At 40.1% G+C, this 14,785-nt stretch overlaps 1 protein-coding gene across 3 annotated transcripts in view; it reads right to left on the bottom strand.

Annotated features, from left to right (window-relative positions):
- Window positions 1–7,665: 7,665 nt before the first annotated feature.
- CERS5 (ceramide synthase 5) overlaps window positions 7,666–14,785 on the bottom strand; it is a 38,535-nt gene continuing 31,415 nt past the window's right edge. For 2 of the 3 annotated variants that reach the window (XM_075199114.1, XM_075199116.1), the window contains one exon: window positions 7,666–8,391. In XM_075199114.1, coding sequence (XP_075055215.1) covers window positions 8,242–8,391 — 150 coding nt within the window. In that variant the 3' untranslated portion in view covers window positions 7,666–8,241. Of the gene's footprint in view, window positions 8,392–13,928; window positions 14,378–14,785 lie in introns of those variants that run through there. The other variant, XM_075199115.1, reaches the window with a different exon arrangement.

The following is a 14,785-nucleotide window of genomic DNA, read 5'->3' as shown; positions in this document are numbered from 1 at the left end:
ACAATCATACATAAACATGAGAAGAATAGATGCTGGACAGATCAGTCTAGTGTGAACGCTCATGTGCACTATATGTATGTTCTTCAAAGGGTTCAAGCTAGTTGAAGCGCTGTTTTCACTATGAACATGTAGTACATATCGGAGATTGTGTAATTGCATTGTATTATGACCATTGTAGTGTTATTTGTCTGCTAGTAAATAAATTCTAGCTAGCGATTTTGGAGCTCTAACACAGAGCAATTGGTGTCTTTCAACACCTGTGCCCTTAAACACACCAGCACAAAATGCTAGATTTATTTACCTCACTATAAAACCAGCTGTTTCTCTCACACTTGGGGGTGAAGCTGGGTACACACTACAGAAATTTCGACCAACTTTTTATGCCGAGCGATTTTACATGCGACCGATGGTCCGATCGCTCGGTCCATGGATTGCATACACACTAGCCTTGTTTAGGACGATAAAGGGAAGAGTGGACGTCCCTTTAGCGAATTTTTTACAGCCATGTTGTCGTGAACAATGATTTCAATTTCGTACACACTGCAGCAACATTTGCGGGAAATGTACGAGATACCAAAGACATTAGCATAAAGGGGCAGAGCTTAAGCTATAGTCAACTCCCTTCATTTCTATAAAATAGAAGTTTAGTAATATACATTAAATTTTAGAAAAACATTTAACTGCTAAAGTGGAATGCAATGAATATTAAAACCCCTTTGTATGTAATGGAATGCTCCATTCTCGGCGTGCATCATCACTGATTGGTCCACAGCAGAAACAAACGCCCATGTCTGAGTGTATAAAATGACAGAGGAACCTGTTTGGCGCCGAGGAGCGTCAGAAGATGGCGAGTGAGAAAGTGACAGTGGGGGTTGCGGATGAGGAGAAGGTGTCAGTGGGGGTTGCAGCTATGGAGACAGAGACGGAGATAGAGTCAGAGATGGTGCTGGAAGGGCCAAAAAATGTTGGTAAAAGTTAAGGTGGGGAATGGAGATACTCAAGAAGAGCAAAGAGCAAATCCAATGAGCCCAAGAGATGATGGTTAAAGTACCGGACCAGGACGACATTAAAAAAAGGTCAGTAGCAGATGTAGTGTCACATAAAGCAATGTAAAAGGCTAATTTATAACCAAATTTTTTGGGGCATATTCAATTAGCTTTCCGGTTCACGGTAACGCGCGTTACCGCGAATCCTGCGCACTATTGCCGTTAATACGGTACCGCATTAACGAGGATTTTCGTACGCAACTCTATGGGCTGCGACCAAAAATCCACGTTATTGCGGTACCGTGTATTGACTACGCGGCCCGTTCCCACGGACCGAAAAGCTAATTGAATATGCCCCTTTATGTCAGAACGAAGAATTAACGGTGAGAAGGCCTGTTTAGATACCACTGATACCACTAATGTTACACCTGTTCGCAAACAAGGAAAAATTGAACAAGAAAAACATACTAAAGAAGTTCAACACAAAGGTATTTCAGTGAACATGTGTAGACAATAGTAAATGCTTTGGGCACATACCTGTACCGTTATAATAACCAAAATGGTGCCTGTTTTCCAGAATGCTCGGAGGTTAAGCCCGCTATTATTGCGATTTCGCCACAGGGACCAAAATATAAATATAAACTGATCTCGAGCAGTGTGAAAAGGTGAGAAAATGAGAGTATTTAGGTCGTTGAATATAAATTACAGATATATAAGTTAAATGGTAAAACATTTTTTATTTCCTTGTTTCGTAGATAAAGAAATCAAAGGGAATAGAAACCCAAGCGACATCAAGACCTGTTCTGCCACAAACCAGTAGCACCTTTAAAAATAATACTCTGCAGTATTCAGCTCTCTGATTGGTATGGGCGCGCACACTTCTCATGCGGTTCTTTCTGACAGCTGTGTGTGTTAAAAAATTTTTACCTTTTTCTTGCAATAAAAACGTTGCTTGAACACTGTGTGGTTTATTCTGGGTACTTCACAATTATAAGTTAATAAAGGTTAATATAACTTTAATAGGTTATAAAGGTATAAGTGTATAAAGAGTAAATATGAATACTTTGTGATCATAGACAGAAAGGGTAATAACACACGTGCTTTGCACAAGTGTGATGGTCTGCAGCCAGACAGGTGCAATATACATCGATACAAAACACAGTGATGTGCGGATTGCGCACCACGTGGGACTGTGATTGACATAAAAATTTACATACACACGCCCCCCAGGTCGAGGAAGTATAGGAGGATTGTCGTGGATCTGTCGGAAGTTTATACACACTACACAGCGGAAACGAGACTGGAACAAAAATATTAAACGGTACGACCAACCAAATGAGACGAGAATCGTCCATTTGGGCAGACTTTCAACCATTGTGTAATTGTACACACTGACACGACTTTTGAACGAGCGGTCGTATGTCGGCTGTTTGAATGATGTCTTAAGCTAGGTACACACTACACTGTTTTCGTCCAATAATCTGCTCAGTTATGCTGAATCACATTCTACTTACATTTGGTCAGTGTTTCATTTTCTGTTTTTTACAAAATGCTGTTAAGACCACTCCCTGTAGTTCAGTAAAATTGCTGCTACACAATCCTCACAATAATGCAAAATGAAAAAACAGAATAATGCCAACTCAACCTGCCTAAAACCAGACAGGTCCCTCTGCTTTTACTAACACGACATGACATTCTAAATCACTGTTTCCCAACTCCAGTCCTCAGGGACCCCTAACAATGCAGGTTTTCCAGGTCACAAGTGAAATAATTATACCACCTGTGGCTCTTTCAAAATGTGTCAGTCAGTAATGATTACACCTGTGCTCCAGCAAAGAGATATGGAAAACATGCACTGTTAGGGGGCCCTGAGGACTGGAGTTAGGAATGACAGTTCTAAATGGTTAAAACAACAATGCCTCTCTGGGTTCTTCGGAATACACTACTCCAGCAGTGTCTAAATATCAGACTACTTTATAGCTACCCAAGTTAGACTAATGGAAAACCCCATAGACAGCTTTATTCATTCCATGTGGTTTAATAGCGCACCTGTGGAAACACCAATGACAAATGGGCCCCCTCATTGCAACGCTTGTACATGCTTAAGTTACTTTTCCCTAATCTCATTCTTTTTGATGACTTATCTCAGACCAGGGAAAACAGTGTACGTCGGCGGTTCCCAAACTGTGCGCCGCGGCTCCCAGGGGTGCCGCGGGCCAGCCCTAAAAAAAAAAAAAAAAAAAAAAAAAAAAGAAAAAACAGAAACTTACCAATCCGCGCGACGCCGGGATCCAGCAGCCTCCTCTCTCCCGCAGCTGTCACTGAATTACGTCAGTGCCAGCTGCGGGAGAGAGGAGGCTGCTGGATCCCGGCGCCGCGCGGATTGGTAAGTTTCTGTTTTCTTTCTTTTTTTCTATGGCTGGTGCGGGGCAGAGTGAGAGGGATCGTAGCAGAGGAGGAGGGGGACAGAGGGCAGAGGGGGGGGGGGGCGACGACAGCGTGACAGAGGAGGGGGACGACAGCGTGAGAGAGGGCAGCGGGGGCAACGTGAGAGGGGGCAGCGGGGGCAACGTGAGAGGGGGCAGAGGGGGCAACGTGAGAGGGGGCAGAGGGGGCAACGTGAGGGGGCAGAGGGGGCAACGTGAGAGGGGGCAGAGGGGGCAACGTGAGAGAGGGCAGAGGGGGCAACGTGAGAGAGGGCAGAGGGGGCAACGTGAGAGAGGGCAGAGGGGGCAACGTGAGAGAGGGCAGAGTGCCTGGATGCAGAGGGGGCAGAGTGCCTGGATGCAGAGGGGGCAGAGTGCCTGGATGCAGAGGGGGCAGAGTGCCTGGATGCAGAGGGGGCATTTTTGCATACAACTAAATAAGTATTTCTGTCATGAGCTAAATACTTATTACAATTTTTTGACTCAACTACTTCTAAAACAGGACTGCTCAGTAATTATTTTGGAGGGGTGCCTTGAAAAAATTTGGAGATTCTAAGGGTTCCGAACTGCAAAAGTTTGGGAACTACTGGTGTACGTGATATGCACAATGATTTCCTAATCTGATCTTACATAGATTATACTGGAAAAATTGGTTATTTCAGTGGTTGGGAGACTTTTTATTGGAAAAATTGGCAAAACAAATTGTACCCACATGACTACTATAGCTCGCTTCACAAACCCCAGTGGTCCCATTAGGATACCCACAGCTCTGAAAGACTCGTCCATGATTTTAAAATCATCTTAATTTAAGACTCCAAAACACCCGTTCACCAGTGTAATATAAAATAGTGATCTTTTTGGGGAGCTGGGGGGTCAGAAACTGTTAAATGATCAAAGCCGGGGTCATAATCCAGTTCACTACCCAGCCTGGGAGATGGAGGGGCCTGTGCTGACCAGTTATTCATTACCTGAGATGTTCCTAGTGTCTGATACCAGTCAACTTTTTTTTTTTTTTTAGCAGTTTACTTAATCAATTTTTTTTTATAGATTGCCCCTTGTTCAAATTAGTGTCAGATTTCTCTTTCAGTAATAAAAATGTTTGCATAGACCCGGCTTCAAGTTTTCCACTTTTGGAGAAGCGGGGTATTTAAGCATACCTCCCAACACCTGCCTGGATGGATGGATGCACTATTCACCCCCTGCCATTGCAGCTCAAAACACTCTTGTAGCCATCCGTATAACAAGCAGTTTGGTATAACAGATGCATGATACAAAACTAAGGGATACTTTAGGAAATGGACTGCCAGTGTACCATTCAGGTGATGGCAGTCATTAAACTTTGCAGCGGACAACACGACGGCAGTAGTTGAAGACAGGAACAATATCAGCATGGATATCATACAATTTGGCCACCCATGTTTGCCAATTTGGAAAGTGATGCTGTCATTTAGCCTGTGTGTGGGGCCGACTTTAAAAAATAAATAAAAACAACATGTAAAAGATTCCATATACTGAGTTGTTCAAAATTCTATTTACAGTTGCTATGCCAAGTACAAGCTATAGTTTTCTGTTCGTAACCATTTCAAACTCACAAGTGTCTGTTCGTCCCTAGGCTTAAAACAGGAAGTTGGCTGTGCCTAGGAAAGAATTCACTTCACTTTCACTCATGTTTAGTTCTGATTAGCTCCAGAAACTTTTACATACTGTATTTGAGAGTCTAATGTGTTATCCTGTTTCTATTGAAAGTAATGGCTTCTAATATCCTCTGTCGAGTCTTCCCTCTTTCTGGACGGTCTCTGGACTGTCTCTGACTTATACTTAGGGACCATTTCCTGGCCACAGTCTAAAAGATTATACACGCTGAATCAGTTTATTTGTGAAAACAAAATATAAATCTTTTTGACCCATGTCTGGTTTTAGGTGTTCAGTAACTGCGCTCTAAAATTCTGGTACCCAACGGCATGTCCTAAAATATAAACACAACATTTCCAAATTCAGCAGTCATGGAGCATAATAAAAACTGGAAGTTTGCCTTTAGTTTTAAGGAGTTTGATCCAGTCTGCGTTTGGATAAGAGAACTGAAGCCTCTTGTAACGCCACAAAAGATAATGCTATAAAATTCAAAGTGGCTCATTCCACATCAAATCAACACCAGGGGGTAAATGTATCAAGCTGAGATTTTTCCGGCGAGTTTGAAAAACCAATCAGATTCTAGCTATCATTTATTGAGTACATTCTACAAAATGACAGCTAGAAACGGATTGGTTGCTATAGGCAACATCTCCACTTTTCAAACCCGCCAGAAAACTCTCAGCTTGAAACATTTACCCCATGGTTTCAAACTGACCGTTTCAGATTGTAATGAAATGTGGTATAATAAATCCTGTCATGGGTGAAAAGAAAAACCCCAAATCTTAGGTTGATATGTGCACTGGTTTTGAAGTTCTATGCCTTTAAAGTTGCAATGTTAACGAAAAATTTGCTTTTAAAGTTTTTTTTAAATTGCATTTGCAGCTCACCTGATTGAGCTAGAGAATTGGATGACGTCTCATTTTAAACCTCTTTATGGCCTTTCATACGATATAACAGCAGAATGTTTAAACAAAAAAAACGTAAAATGTAAAATTTTCAAAATAAAGATTTTCTCAAAAAGTCATATTTTTACATTTTTGAAAAACATCTGAAAAATTGTATATACTGTTGTTAATAAATTCAAAGTTTATTTTGGGATCATGATGGGATCATCTGCTAAAGGACTTTGGACTGTTTATTAAAATAATGAAAATAGGATTTATCGAGGCCTGTTCATTACTTTTAATATACAATTCCTGTGATGTATATTATAATATCATCACAAATGTTTTAAATACATTTAAGTATTTACATACTGTGTCATTATACATAATATGCATCAAAGGAATTGTTTAAGGAGATAAATTAAAAGTAATGAACAGGCCTAGATAAATCCCATTTTCATTATTTTAACAAACAGTCCAAAGTGAAAGCTCCTGTAGCAGATGATCCCATCATGATCCCAAAATAAAACTTTGGGACTTTATTAACAGTATGAACAATTTTTCGGATGTTTTTCAAAAATGTAAAAATATGGCTATTTGAGAAAAATCAAAACTTTGAAAAAAATCGTACATTTCAAATTTTTATTGAAACATTCTGTGGTGTTATTTATCATATGAAAGCCCATAAAGAGAGGATTAAAATGAGACCTCATCCAACACTCTAGCTCAATCAGGTGAGCTTCAAATGCCAATTTAAAAAAATGTTAACAGCAAGTTTTTCGTAAAATAAATTACAGCTTTTAAAGGCGTATAACTTCAAAACCAAGATTTGGGGGGTTTCTTTAAACCCATGGCAGCATTTAGTATACCAAATTTAATTGAAATTAGAGAATATAAAGTAGACTTTTTTCCAAAATTATGTTGATTTGATGTGGAATGACCCAAGTATAAATGTAGAGTAAAACACAAATTGTTCATCCTGCAATGTCAGAGAGACTTCTGTACAAAGAACCGTATTTCTATGTATATTTGAATTTATTAAAAAGTAGCATCCTGCTTTTCCAAGATTAAATAACATTCATAGACAGTGACAGAGCAGCACTAACATGGTAGAACTCAATAGATCACAAGCCCTCAGGAAAATGTGGAGCCTGGACACCTCACATTCAACATTGATTTGCAAGGTGACCAGCTATCCATCCCGCTGTGGTTGAATTGTGACCTGTTTATCACAGTCCGTGGTACATCTTTTCAGATAAGCGGAAAAGTTTCTGTTTCTGGTACGCATATACTTACACTAGTGTGACCTGTGTGTTCTTCATCCTGTTATGGTGCCATATGGGATACACTGAGTGATTTTTTGATTCTGTATGACCTTTCTATGGATTAGCTAGAAAGCTTTTATATCTGGTACACTCTCAACCACACCGATCTATTTGGGTGATATTTGATTCACTATTTTTTGGGGCTAAGGTTCCTCTCTTGGATATATAGTTCCATTATAGTACTGTACTACACTATTGTGCGCCTCCTCCCCCATCTTGTTCTATGGTAGAAAGCGTGCCTGGAATCTGGAAAGGCTACTGTCAGACATGGAGATACCCTAATCTAAGCAAAACACTGCTTCATTTTCTTTCAATATTTAATACGGTAGACAGAAATATTACAGAACCCTATCTGAATGTATCCCTGACTAGACAGTACAGCACTCCTATAGGCCTATAACAAATGAAACCATTTTTAAGTTAAGGACAGAAACCCCAAGTTTTGTGTTTTTTTTATTATTTTTTTTTCCCCACAGACTGAAGTAAACAATGATATAAAATAGGACATTAAGGCGCACACTCCAGATCAGTTTTCACACACAGCTTGTGATGGGGTCACCACCCGTTGTACCTGACACAGCTTCATGAGCACTCTCGGACTATTCTCATCCGCATTGAACAAAATAGCTTTTAAAATGAAGACCAGGGCCCACTGAACAGCCATTACCAAGTGTCATCACCATCCTTGCCACAGCTTGTGCCAATGGCAGTCTCTCATTGGTGGGGAGGGGATTCAGCACAGTTTATGAAAAGTGCAGATTTAACTGGTCAGGCTATATGACAGCCATTGAGCGCTAATCCAGATCCAATGTAAAACTCAAGTAATCACTGGGATAAAATCTGGTTGTTGTCCGACGCAGCACGTGCTTCACCCTCCAGGGGCGGCTCAGTTCAGGACTGGGTTTGTGAGGAATGACTTCAGCCAATTCTCATGACATGTCTTTTACAAAAGGGAACATATTAATATGTTGCCAGGTAGTTCACGCACTTATTCTTCAGCCCACTGGCCGCTTGTTGCATGACCATTCACCCTGTTAGACCCATTGCTGGATGTGTTGTGAATGGATTTGGTGCCATTTAATGCAGTGTCCTCCTCCTCTGAGCTGCTTTCTATATCACTGCGTTCATCTTTCAATGCCTGGCAAAAAGAGCAGAAAAGAAAGCATTACAGACCGAGATTATTGGTCAACTCTAAAATGGAGATTGGGAGAGAGCAGATGGATCATAATTAGTCAGTAGTAGTTGGTTAGATCACATATTCATCTCTATAATCTAGGTCATCATTCACAGCAGAAAGTAGAGTATGTTCTCCAGAAGCTTAGACTTATTATTCTCTGCAGTCCTACATTGTGTCATACCCAAGCTCAGAATAAGAAGCAGATGGAGGCCATAGAAGAGGGCACTTTATAACAGGACTTGAGGTTAACATAAGCAACACCACCAAACCAGGCAGCAGATAACACATAAGGTATAATTTCCTGAGCAAAGCAAAGGTTGGACAGGGATAAGTCTCAATATAAACAACAAAAAACAAGTTTGATGTATGAACTTCATTTCATATTGAGGTCATGACACCACGGTTTTCCTAAACTAATTTGATAGGAGACTCACATCACTATTCTGTGCTATTGGGGAACCATGCTGCTTACACTATAACTCCATCCTGCTCCTCACATCATGACACAGCCAGTCACACGCAGCTCTGTCCTCAGTAACATGTCCACACGTGTGGACAGGTCACTGCCTCCCACAAGATCAGCAAACTCCTCTCCTGCTGCTGTGAGCATTCCGGTGATCTGATTGGATGCAGGTTGCTCTATCCCCGCCCACTTCTAAACTGAGGACATCTGAATGAGCTGGAGAGAAGGACCTCAGAGCCTTGTCAAACTCACCTGATAGACGAAGTAACACGCTCCAAATATAGAACATGGACAAGATCCAAAACGTGTCCTTAACCTGTTTGAATGTTTTTTTCCTACCAATATCTATCAATACTGAAGACACATCGTAGGGATGTGTAGCTCTCAATAGAGAAGCAAAGCACAAGCCATACAGACAATTCCATGTTTTTATCCCAGTTATTAGACATTTTCTAACCAAGGAATGTGTCCACCATGGAGGGTGGGGGGGGGGGGGGGGAACAATTTTCATCACTTAAAATCAACAACAGTAGAAATGATCAGCCCAATGTAGTGTGGTGCAGAGCACATGCCATCCTCTCTTATTAGACCTGTCCAAGTAGGAATTGGATTACAAATTATTCCAGAAACCTCTTTAAGACTACAAGAGCTCAGAACCTGTAATCATACAAATCTGTCTGTTCAGTTTACTTGTATAAGTGATCAAATAAATGAATCCCTGTCTTCACGTCCTACATACTTCTGATGAATAACAGGGTAGCTTAAGGGCACCCCCAAACCCCAAAAATACAACAAAGTATACTTCTGCAGTGGTAATGGACCTCATGTTAACTCCTTAGACACATACAAGCAACATAATAGGATAGAGCTTACGTTGTCATCTTTCTGCTGGTGGTAATCACTTTCTCTTACCTAGCCACAACAGGTAACACAGGTCAGGTAAAATGTTGGCACCAGGCAAAACCACAGCACAACACACTGCACAAATGCCTATAAGACCAGGTGCCATCCGTGCAGCATGAGGTATATCTTCATCAGGATGTACAAGTGATGAAGGATTTACTGCCGATTCTAGGGCTGGGACAGAAAGTCATGTGATTCCCCCGATTGGTGCTAGATGGAGTGTGGCTGTGCTTTCCCTTTATACATACACTGCATAACAGCCCCCAACTAGGAGGCACAGAAACTAACGGCACACTTATCACTGCACCCAATGAATTAGTCACTACATCACACTGCACTCAACCATCAGTATGTTAAGACACAAACAAAGCTTTTAAAAGGAAATTAAACTGAAAAGAAGGGGAAGGGGGGGGGGGGGAAATGGGACTATGTTACATTCTTCTCTTTGAGTTACTTAGTAGAAAATATAGGAAAGGGGAATGAAGGCAACTGTTAACATAGCTAATTATTCATGAATAACATGAGACTAACAGAATGATCTGCCTTAAACAATAGAGAACATTAAAAAAAGATAAATTCTGCAATGTATCATCAATGCTTCATTATAAACGTATACACTCCATGCATATTTGATAGAAGCAGCAATGGCTCCATTACCAGGAAACAGGACCATGTCTCAAAAAATAACCAAAAGAAAACTGCAAACTGCAATATGAGTCATTGCTGATGCAATTCATGATGAATACAACATAAGTAATAACTGATGCTTCAAACACCAGCAGGAAGTCTGGATACTTAAATTACATGAATGAAGGGCTATGATTTGTGCTAAATTTGCATTACACATCAGCAACCTCTGGGCACTTATGTATTATCCCTGTGTATCATGAAGGCTGACATTTTGTGGGTTGACCCCATAGACATGAGACTACAACCTATCCATTCACCAAGAACCGGCGACACATCACTGAGGTATGATGAACTTTGTCCCCATCCACCTACTGGTTCATCTCACAAAATTGCAGCATCCACTGTGTGGAGACAACAGAAACACAATACCAGTACGATACCCAAAGACTTGTGTTTCATAAGTCCGACTGTAGAAAAGCACTTGTCAAACCTCTGACACGTTTCGTTACAACTGTGACTTTCTCACAGTCTTTTCATGGTTCTCTCACTGGTGGTTTGGGGCTAGTAAAAGAAGGATTTTGCTTATTTTTATTTTTTTAAATTAACGCCAGTGAGGAGTGAGGGGAAAAAAAATGCAGTGAACTAATTTTCTGCATGTTTTTTTTTTTTATTTAAAGTAACCATTCAGTATTCCTGCTATGCCACATCAAAGTTACTTATGTATCCATTAATGTAAGCTGCTGGTGTTTGACATAAGTGATGTCACAGATGCCATCGCACCATGTGATGGTCAGTTATTTGCCTTTTGATGTTTGATACTCAGAACCAGAAGTCTCATTCATTCCTCTGTCTGTGTTTCCATCAATGGTTACATTTGTTGAGAAAGACTACACTAAAATACTGTAGCCAAGTGCTGAATATTGTACCATAATGTATAACATCAGCAATACTCTATGTTGCAATTTTGCAGAAAACAAGGATTTTGTATGATCTGCGTGACATGCAGCCCTAAAAGGGTTCGTACATCCACAATGTCCTAACCGCAATAATTTGTCTGCTCAGTAATACCAGGATACTTGTGATCTACAGAGATCTTGCGAATAGACCAGCGAGCCACTTACACCACGGAGGGGACAATTAGAGGGAGATATGCAAAACTGGGTTCCAATTATCAGATTTTATTTTATATTTTTAGAGGACAGCCTTCACCAGTTAAAAAAAAACAAAACCTTTGTTTATTTAATTCACATGGGGTAAATTATTTTATATTAAAAATCAATGGGACTCTAAGAAAATAATGTGTACTAGACACCAATAAGATAGTTTTCCATATTCAGACAAGTTTCATTTCTTGTACTATAAACGCTCTACTACAACATTTACCAGATGCATTACTTTCTGCTCGTGGCTTATAGCAGCCAGATAAAGGTTTTCAGTTGGAAGAGGGATTCCAGCTATGCTGCAAATTAATGCACACATCAGTATACAGGCCATTAATAGCCATGGATGACCCACCATGAGCAGTTACATTTGCATTCATCCCCATAATCTGCTCATTTAATGTGTAGATATACTGATGTAATATGTGACACCTACTTGTGATAACTGTTTTATTATTCTAATATTATCCTTCCTGTATATTATGGAGCTCAGAGACCTGTTTTCTAAACAATCAGAGTCTCTGTGCTACCCAAAATCTTAGATATTCGGGGGCCATATATTATACAGACAAGGTGAAGGCCATAAACCAAATTTATGGCCTTCAAGCTCCTGTGTGGGCTCCACAAGAGGCGCTCGGGCGCCCACTCTGGGGCTTGCCATCAGCTACTCCTTGCCATTTTCAGAATTTTATTTTTAATACTTTTAATTTTGATTTGCTTCCCTTACCTTAAATTACTTAAATACTATTTTAATTTTTAATTAAAATGTAAATTCAAAGAAAGAATTTAGAAGATGTGGCAGTAAATGAAGCAATCTGGAAGGAATATTTAGAAAACCTTTCAGCCTCATCTGATTTTCCTGGTGCTCTGTGGTGTATTCCACTATACAGGTGGGACACACAGAAGTAAACAAAGCCTCTAGCTCCACCTAATGAAATCACATCTATCAGTGAGAGGCTGTGACTTCTGCCAATGAAAGCATTGCAGTTTTAACCACATTGTTCTTCTATATTGTTACAGGGTATTATTACAGGGTACTAGTGAATAGACAAGCTGCACACTTCATGAATACTGGCTCAGCCATCAAAATAGTTGCCTCCAGTGTTTTTAGGTAATAAATACAATGAGGGGAAATCTATCAATAGGCGATTTTGTACAAATGGGCATTTCTGTGATTTCGGTGGTGATTTCCAAAAAGTCAGATCAAAGGGACATGTTAGTGTAAGGTTAGAAATGTAGCTATGAGATGATTTTAGAAATTGCAATAGAAATCACTGACAATGTTTCAGACAGACTAGATGGGGCAAAAGATTGAGAGATTTAAAAAATAAACAAGAAACTGTCCAGCATGCTGATTCTGACAGTATTTTATCAGGCATCTAAAAGGTGACAAAGAAGGAATGTGGTGGATAAGGAATATGGAAGTCCGGACCGCCGTAGCGCTGTTCATATAGCAGAGGCACTTTAGAGAGAGATACAATTGTTCTTATCTCTCTGAAGTTGAGGCCAGTTTACCATTATATAACGAGGTAAAGAAGAATTTGAAACTACAACAGCCCATACTAAAGCTACTCCAGGGCTTGTAAAATTACTGGCTATACTGCAATTTTTTATCAAGTCATTTCTTCCACAGTTATGTGCGTGGCACAAAGCACATTTTATGTATCATAATTCTGTACAAGTGTTTTGTAAAATAACCCCAAAATGCATTCAGTTTTCAAGTACAGATCCAGAATGGCACCAGCTAAAGATCAATATTTTCCAAATAGCTTCTTACCTAAATGTGCAGGTGTCTGCACACATATCAGCCATAAGTCATCTGCACCAGAAAGGGCAAATATATAGGAGCAGATATCAGGGCCACTACCTCATTGTCTACACACATTGAGTGTCTCCACCGACTTTCCAGGGTACCCCCACAATGGTGCCCAACTCGGCAATATGATCAAAGGCTGACTTTCACATATGTTATTAGTTTATTATCTATATTCTATTAGTTTGTGTGCATCTTCTGTACAGTATGTATTAACAGAATTTATTATCTCTTTAGTCCCCAAGATGCATTTTCTAAAATATATATTTATTAGAATTATACTAGAGGACGGGTATGGCTCTATGGTGACTTTAGATGGAATTATGCAGCAGTATAGCCCTGGCGAGGTTTCTGACATACTATCATGTTGTGAAGCACACAACATCCTCATGAGCGATGGCTTAAAAAAATAAAATAAATAAATAATTAATAATGTAAAACAAAACCCAAAAAAAACAAAAACACTTAAACTAAAATCACTGCTACGCCCAAACGGGGAAGAACCTCCCTGTTTGATAGAGTAGTTAGTTTGCTATTAATAATCTGTTTTTTTTTCTGGCAACATGCAACATAAAATCCTATTTAGGGGGAGATCTATCAAAAGTATCAGTCCAGCTATTGTGAGCATTTCCTACTACAAGCGCACTAACTTTTGTTGGAACTAGGTTTACATAGTACTGTATTGAGATACAGAATAAAAAGAAAACATTTGAGAGACAGAGGTGTTGGAGAACACAAATGTTTTAGGGTTTACTAAAGTAACCATGTGATGCTTCAGGCACCCTGCAACCTTTCGTTAGTGCGAATAGTACACAACTGACTGTTTACCTTGTGTAGTCATGCATCAATCCATATGAAGAAATAACTCGACCAGCAGGAATTACAGAATGCAAAAATAAAACGCAAGAGCAGAGTTGACACAGCGCGGCTCACCTTGGACACATAGAACCCACACAGCGGAGGAATCCATTTTGTGGGCTGAACGAATAATCAAAAGTCAGTCTGAACCAGTAACAAAGTGCCTCAGTGATGTCAATGGCTTCTACGAAATGTTTAGGTTGCATTACCAAAATGGCTGCCTTCACTGTGTGTAAGCAGCAGGTGCACTTAGGTGCCTTTCAAGTCATTCCTTAAAAGCATCAAATTAAAATGTGGTGGGATATTTCAGTTTAATAGCTATGCAGATTAGATGAGGTCATGACGTCAGAGGCCCAGATTCATCAACGAGTGAGGTTTCTCACATAATCTCGGCCTCCATGCGAGTCACGACATGCCGTCCACTTTCATGAATCTGGGCTGTAGGGTCTGATGAAGGCAGCGAACATGCAGGAGGTGAAGGGACACCAGGCAGGTATGTGGGGTAACAAAGTTGGAAACAGCACAGAG

This window comes from Mixophyes fleayi, chromosome 2 (genome assembly GCF_038048845.1).
Source record: "Mixophyes fleayi isolate aMixFle1 chromosome 2, aMixFle1.hap1, whole genome shotgun sequence".
In the NCBI taxonomy this organism is placed as follows: domain Eukaryota; kingdom Metazoa; phylum Chordata; class Amphibia; order Anura; family Limnodynastidae; genus Mixophyes; species Mixophyes fleayi.
The sequence above is the reverse complement of the archived record's forward strand: the minus strand, read 5'-3'. Positions and strand labels throughout refer to the sequence as shown.